Here is a 7861-nt window from a genome sequence, read left to right as displayed (position 1 = left end):
GCACGCTGGCGCGTTTGGCTGCTGCTGCTCTTGCAGATATCTGTGTTTGTGTTTTGTCTGATGCTGTGCTGCTGCTGACTTCTTCCACCCTGGGGCCTCGGCTATCCAATCATGAAGATCACCGGGCAACCTCATGGATTGTATTTACCTGGATCCTCATATGCTTGTGTGTGGGTGTGGGAGGCAGGTGAGGAGGTCATGTGAAAAATATACATGCATATATTCTATCATACATCATATATTATTTTCGCATATATTTTTGACTACCTCTTCTCTTGCAGTGTCTTGCACTGTTTCCTTGTTGTTTTTACCAGAGCTAATATTTTTAATTTTGTAGTGCTTCTGAAGGAGGAACAATGACAATAAAAGAATTCTGATTCAGTTAAACAAAAAAAACCCAACTGATTCCACACAATATTTTTTTTCCACCTTGGTATGAGCAATTAGCATGTACTGAGCATAGCACTGTAATAATGGCAACAACAGATCTGTTGAAATCCTAAATCATGAATGTTTTGTTTCTCATAATGAGATCATTCTATTACAATTATGAGACACAGTGGTAATTACCATGAAAAAAAAACATTACTTTTTTTTTTTTATTAATGTGATTAGCGTCCATTTTCGAAACAAATGATCTTGACTAACCAAACCTATATCTTATATACTTGCTCTGTTATAACATTTAAGTGGCTTCATTGGTATTAATCCAGAGAGGGGAAGGAAGACCAGTCAGGGAAAGGTGTTCCAAATATAAAACTTAATGAACTTATCAAGATTACATTCAACAGTATTTAACATTGTTTTACAGTAAGACATTGTTTATGGAGAATGCTGTAGGAGCTGTAAAATAACAGTATAAGGGTAACCAAAAAGCTGGCAGTATAATACTTAAATGTTTATTTATTACAGTAAGAAACTGTAGTTGTAGATTACAGTAGGCACACTGTAGAATAACAGTTTCAAGCTGGCAACTGTAGCTGCCAGTAGTTTATTGTTAATTAACAGGAACATTTGTTACAGTGCAGTCTTATAAATGGGCTGTTGTTTTAAAATCATAGTTATTATAGTTGGCCTATAGAAAAAGACCAGAAGAAGAGAGATACATACTTAATTCATTACTTAAAAAAGCACAGCCATTGGGAGGAGGCTTTTTTATTTGGATTTGCATTTTCTTTGTACACATATAAAATATAAACATTGCTTCAGAGACTTCATCTACTGTACATCAAATATAAAAGTCAACTATTCATTTCATTTTTGTTTGACCTGTTAACAATAACACTGAAACTAAATTTGTTCCAGTGTTAATGACTAATAACACACTCAAAAGGGAAATCAAACAAACAAGCAGGCCTGGAAAAAAGCAGCACCCACTCAAGTTATATGAACATGTCAGTAAAAACGTCAGGAGTAGAGCAGAGAAGCCCTCAGGCAGCCTGCTTCAGGAGATTCAACTGGGTGTCTTGCAAGATTATTGCTTCCTTTGGTGTCTTTTTGGAGGTTCTCCCAGATCCCCTGTTTTAAAAACAGAGATACAAATCAGACATCGACAGTTTTTTCCTCTTGCTCTTTTATTATGGCGTTTCTTGAGAAGATGTTGCTGATGGAATTACCACAAGAGGATCTCTGATCTAGAGTCTTCAATACCCCACACAATGCTAGTCAATGCTATCTATCTAAAAAACAAACAAAAAACTTAAATTTCCCTCGGGATCAATAAACTATCTATCTATCCATGCACAGTATATCTATCCAACCACCACTCATTTGTGATAAAAATATCTGTGCAGGCGTAAATAATGAAAAATAATGTATAATTGAGCCTACATACAGTATAAACAACACCGAACTGCCTTTTTCAGTTACTATAGCCTATTCATATGTTTTAAGGAGCCAGAATTATTGTACCCTTGGTTTTTCGTTGCTTGCTGTGATTTGATTGCAGGGTTATACTTAAGCATAGAAGCCTGATCTCTTAAACCTTAAACTTGAAACTCATTATGTAAATTACAATGGCCATAACAAGACACTGTAAACTTCAGGTCACACATGAATGTTTTTTCTAGGAGGGTCTACTCAGGCCTAGATGTATGTAGGCTTGATGTCCACAACAACTGTTTGAACAAAAGGAAATGGGATATGACAATCTATAGCAGCCTTTTTTTTTAAAAATATGATAATATTTGATCATTTTCATTAAATATGTATTGTATGTTGTATGTATAAATATGATTAATTTTTTGGCAACTGTTAATTTCAATTTTGTTTTAAAAGCTGTTGTAACTATGACAACCACAGACTCCTTAAACTAGAAACACGGTCAAACACCGGCACAGGTGAGCCGGGGTGTGTGCCGAAAAGCGCGCACGTGGTAGCCATGGAGACAGGGTTGCAGAAGACGTGACAGATCCCGTAAACTGTCAAACTAACTATCAAGATTGTGTTTCGCTTTATTGCGGAGAGCTGGGAGAGAATCGATAGGAGTTCATAAAGGGAGCAAAGCAAGCCCAAATAAGAAACTACACTTCAGAAAACAAGCCCCAAAAATCGCAAACTGAAGATATTTACAAGCGACTTTACAGAGAAAACAGTGGACCTTTCCTCAGTGTATTCTACTCAGGCTTCCCTTCTGCTGTTTGTGGTGACTCTAATTATACTGGGATTATCAGTGGTTGTTTTTTATTTTAATATGCAATAGCCTAGTCTAGATAAGAAGTTATCTACAGATTTAATTTGGCTTGCAATGTAGTGACATGCATGTATCAACTGCATCCCTTATAGCTAAATGTGTTTGTTCAGTAGTGACATTATTTATATATATATATATATATATTTGTTCAGAAATCATTAGTTCCTGCTATAATCAAGCCTTACATGCTGCTTGTTGAAGCTAAATGTTACCTGTCCTCCACGTCCTGTATTGTGTCAGGAAGGGGGGATCCAAGTGTTTCAGGGAGGAATAGTGCAGCCACTCCACTGAGAATTGGAAGACCTCCGTAGATCAAACCTGGTATCCAAGGCTTGTTGTCCCCCATGAGAAGGACCATTGGGGCCACCATTGCCCCTACACGAGCCATCATCGACACCCAGCCCATACCAGTCTGACTGAGAGAGAAAACAAAGCTTTAAAACGCCACACTTTCAATCAGCAATGATGATGCATGTGATAAACTATCAATCTTCAGTATATGTTTCAACTGTTATCCTAATGAGTTTGAAGGAGTCTTTTTAAAATTTTGTAAAAAAAAAAAACGCATTATTGTGGGTGCAGAGGCTCGACAACAGCTTTTTAGAGAAACACACAGCGTGTTCAGAAACCCTGCACTTTCAAAAGAATATGCAAACCTCCAAATTAAATGCAATGACTGAAACCAGCAACAAAAGAAACAAACATGCAGACCCCTGCTCTACATGGACGTCGTTACAGCTGTTGCCTAGTGTTTGTGGCTGCAGGCCACCGTGTTACTGAGCATCAAAAAGGGTCATTATGTTTGAAGGAGGAAGTCATAAACATTGAAATAATTGTAAAATTGTTATCATACTATCACCTTCCAGTCGATTCAATTAAAAAAGAAAAATGGAAAGTGAGAATCGAAGTGAAGTGAAAGAATTTGCCCCCAGAATTAGCATTAGCCGCTGTCTGGTGGCCAGAGTGTAATCAAATAGTCACGTTTTAGTTGGAAGGATATTGATTTTGTTTCTTTGAAATGTGTTGTTTAAAAATCCCAGTATCTCTAAATACATGGGGAATTCTACAGTAGCTTGAAAGACGTAGCAGAAAGGAAACATAAAGGATCATGCTATAGTTCCTCAGGGTGTTTGTTACGCCCCTCAGGCTCTCACTCTGTTACTGACTATTTCACAGGGATGCCATTTGATGGAGGAATAGTATGCATCATTTTTAAGCGAAGCACAAAGCAGGAAAGTTGAATGTGGTTTTTTGGGGGGTTTTTTGGTGTCAGGTGCTATCAAGCACACATACTGCCAGAAAGAGAGAAAAGCAAATCATGCTTGTTAGGTGACGAACAAAAGATCACAAAGTGAGTTTAGCAAAAAAAAACAGGCAGAGGTGCTTTCAATGAGTTTGTAATCATGATGCGACGCTGACCACGGACAAACCCCATGTTAGACATTTCAATTCTTCAGTCTGTGTTGGTTTTTTTTTGTTTTTTGTTTTTTTACATCTCTGTGTTGCACAATGAGAATATGTAACTGTGTGGTCATGACCCTGGGGTCATCTCTGTGACTTAAACTGAAACTTTGTTTCAATAAGTAACTGTCCACTGCACAGCAACAACATGACCTAAAAACAACACTCTATGCACAAGTTAGCAGCACATAGTTTTGTTTTGGTAGATATTCACCTATTAAGGATTTCTGTCTGAAAGCAAAGACGCTTAAAGTTCACCCCATGTCTGGATTTAGTTTAAAATGACCTGTTATTGTTTATATTAGGGCCGGACCTTTGTTAGGAAGAGCAAAAGATCTGATACCTATATCGCTCTTAGATCTATAAATATAGTAAAATTACTGGATACAAACAGCAGAGACTGTAGGGAAATGAATTCCTCAAAAAAAAAAAAAATCTGTAAAACTACAACATTGACACTGCCATGTTCAGACTCACCGAATGATTGTGGGGTACAGCTCTCCAGTGTAAAGGTAGCAGCAGTTAAAGGAGGCAGCCAGGCAACCTTTACCCACCACAGCCAGACTGGTGCGCAAAGTCTGTTTATCTGCACAGGAGAGGACCATGCATCACATCGCTTTGTTTTTTTTTTTTTTACATGTTCTAACAATCACACCATGTGTGCATGTGTTTTAAATACCATAAGGCACCAGCACGTTGGCCAGGATAGTCACTCCAGCCACTATGAGAGCACCGCATTGTGAAGGACGCCTTCCAATGTAACTCATAGTCACAGTTATGACAACTTTAGCGGGGATGTCGACCGCTCCGAAGATCACTTGGATTAGGTAGATGTCCACCCCAAATTTCTGCAGATCCATTGAAAGACCATAGTAGGCAAAGCTTGTTGATAACCTAGATATTAAAAAAAAGAAGAAAAAAAAAGAAGAGTCCCTGAGGCATTGAAATGTCTGAGAAACGCTCACTGTGGTTTTACATGACAGATGTGTAACATGTACCAGACAGCACTGAGGCAGATTGTCATGTTCCTCATTGTGGCTGAGCGGAACAGATCAAGGATGGTGTAGGTGCCCTGCGAAGAGGACAACTCTTTCTTCATAGATTCCTGCACCATCTATGTAAAAAAAAAAAGAAAAAAAGAACGGTTTTGTCAGTCCAGATTGATTAAATAGTTTGGGAGATGCTGCAGCAACATTAGCGCTCCCTTACTTTAACGTCAATTTTTTCTCCCTCCTCTTTTCGGCCATTGAATCTGGCTACGCTGTGAAGGTTTTTGACGGCTTTCTCACTGTTATTGCTCAGGACCAACCACCTTGAAGACTCAAGGAACCACCTGTAGAAGACATTTGCTCAGTTTATTTGTTCATAGTCTAATAATTGCCATTGATCACTAAACCTTCAGAATCCGTCATCAAGCCGCCTGACTTTTATTCCTAAGAGTCTTGGTACTCACCATGAGTAGAGGAAGAACACATAGAAGGGCAAAGACACAGTCAGGGTTAACCACCTCCAGTCTCGGATGAAGTAGGCTATGCCGACCAGGATCAGCTGTCCCACTGTGTAGCAGTAACCTGTTAATGTCCCCGTCACTGTCCGCACGCGAGTGGGGATCCACTCCACAACTTAAAATAATCACACAAGAAGACATATTTCACAGACTTGATTATTCCAGTGGCTGAATTTAGTTATGGTTTTGTCTTTTTTTTTTTGTTACAGACTACTATAATTTTTCCTTATCCAGGTGAATGCCTTACTGAGCGAGAAGGTGTTGAGACCCAAGCCAGACAGAGACATGCCACACATAAACCGGAACAGGCAGAAGAGCGAGAAGGAGGTGGAGAAAGCGGCGCACGTTCCTGACACGGCCATCAGCAGGTTAGAAAAAAGCAGCAGGTTCCGTCGTCCGTATCTAGGGTTTCCACACAGTGAGGTGGTGCTTGGCTTTTTCAGTGTACACTTTTGTCATGATATTTATGTACAGTGCATTTAAAAAATGCACAAAACATCTTGTACTGATGCACGTCTTGTACTCTACAGCAGCTATAAAATGATATGCACAAATATTACCTGTCTGACAGAGCTCCAAAGACAATAGCTCCCAAAAGCACACCTCCCATGTAGATCGTTTGACCCATTTCCTTCAAAGAGCGCATATCACACACCAAGTGCCACTGACAAGATGTAAGACAAATGAACACAAATGACCAAGACACACACACACATATGCAAAAAGAAAAAAAAGAAGACTAAAAAGAGATATGTAGTCCTACATCAGATATGATGGTGGAGGTCATCTCAGTCATGTTGTAGGACCATCCATCTGTGCATCCCTGCAGTTCAGTGTTCACCCCGTCATCCTGTGCGTCTCCCTGGTCCCCTGAGGTGGAGGTCCCGTTCTCAGCTATGAGGTGCCATTGTGGAGTGACGTAACGCTGACACCTCTCCGGCTTCCCAGTCTTGTCCAGTGGCACCGTGATGAACAGCGTCTGCTCGGCGCTCAGTCGGGACTGAGAGAGGTTAGTGTGAGCGCTGCAGTAGTGAGCGGGCACGGCGGCCACGAAGTTCTGCAGCAGATTGTGACTGGCCATCAACAGGACAGGTATGACGAGGAGGGTGACATGAAGGATCTGGAAGCGTCCGGTGCTGCCCACCTGCTCCAGGAGGTCACCAAACGCCATCGTTTGTTGTGGTAGATCTCCACAAAGCGACTTTAATGCGATTGGAAGATCCTGGAGTTTTTAGGTTCCTCTAGAATATTGACAATTTTATAAAAAAACTAAAAAGTATTTCTGTGGAAGTATTAGGAGGATGAAAAAAGACTACATCATCTAATTTATCAAATGCGTTCAAATATGTAAAAGCCTTATAGAAAAATAAAGACTCACCTGCAGACTCAGTCGTCGTTTGTTACATAAAACATCTTTAAAATATATTTTTTAAAGCAGCATCTTCTTACAAAAACCCATGATATTGTCACGTCAGGTAAAATCCCGGCAAAGTGTTCTTAACAAAAATAATCGAAAGCAGTGAAAGTCTTCCTGTTGCTGCACGTGTTGGAGCGAGGAATCGGCTTTGAAATTCCTGCAGCTTGTCTGAACTTTGGATTATTGTAAGTGCAAAGAAACCTCTCGTGGCGTTTTGCAGCCCGCTCTCTAAACACAGAGGTAGAACGCTGAGTTGTCGCTGTGCAGGAAGAATTTGTCAGTGGGACTGAGCTCCAGCTCCAAGAGTGAACACATAACTTAGCTTAGCTCCTTTTCAGTCACCCCTCCTTGTGCCAGACAGGGTGATGGAGTGCATGTGTGTGTGACTCTGTCTGTGTGTTATTCTGTGAATGAGTTTGTGTTACTCTGTGAATGAGTTTGTGAACTAAAGTTTTTGAACTTTTTAAATTTTAATGGCAGTGAAAGCGAGGTCATATTATTTTAACCCAGTGGTGTCTGTCAGGCCTCACTTGACCTTTGCCCCCCTGTAAAACTCACAGTAACCAACCTGAGTGTGAAAATGGACAAACGGATGAATTCTGTTCTTAAATCTTCCAGCTGAAGCAACTGTCTAAGAGCAAGCCTTTTCTTTCTTTTCATGACTTTGAGAGAGTTACACATGCTTTTATCTCAACTTGCCTTGACGATTGTAGTGTTCTTTATGTTGGTGTTAGCCAGGCCTCATCGTCTCATCTGCAGCTTGTGCAAAACGCAGCTGCTCGTC

At 40.1% G+C, this 7861-nt stretch overlaps 1 protein-coding gene across 1 annotated transcript; it reads right to left on the bottom strand.

The window, feature by feature from the left end:
• Positions 1-1118: 1118 nt before the first annotated feature.
• On the bottom strand, positions 1119-7369 carry slc22a6l (solute carrier family 22 member 6, like). The gene is made up of 11 exons (XM_079356459.1): positions 7039-7369; positions 6424-6901; positions 6221-6324; positions 5908-6062; positions 5607-5775; positions 5363-5486; positions 5152-5267; positions 4833-5047; positions 4631-4739; positions 2905-3108; positions 1119-1518 (listed from the first exon to the last, which is right to left on the bottom strand). Exons 2-11 carry the CDS (start codon positions 6829-6831, stop codon positions 1431-1433), a joined length of 1692 nt encoding a protein of 563 aa, XP_079212585.1. The 5' UTR covers positions 6832-6901; positions 7039-7369; the 3' UTR covers positions 1119-1430.
• Between the last annotated feature and the right edge of the window lie 492 nt (positions 7370-7861).

This window comes from Symphodus melops, assembly GCF_947650265.1.
Source record: "Symphodus melops genome assembly, chromosome: 11".
In the NCBI taxonomy this organism is placed as follows: Eukaryota; Metazoa; Chordata; class Actinopteri; order Labriformes; family Labridae; genus Symphodus; species Symphodus melops.
This window is presented reverse-complemented; position numbering and strand designations above follow the sequence as displayed.

Coding starts and splice junctions, on each gene's coding strand:
- slc22a6l (XM_079356459.1), bottom strand. CDS start 6,831: ATGGCGTTTGGTGACCTCCTGGAGCAGGTGGGCAGCACCGGACGCTTC. Junction 5,776..5,907: donor TCTCAACACCTTCTCGCTCA/GTAAGGCATTCA, acceptor GATTATTTTAAG/TTGTGGAGTGGATCCCCACT. Junction 3,109..4,630: donor CTGTACCCCACAATCATTCG/GTGAGTCTGAAC, acceptor TTTCTCTCTCAG/TCAGACTGGTATGGGCTGGG.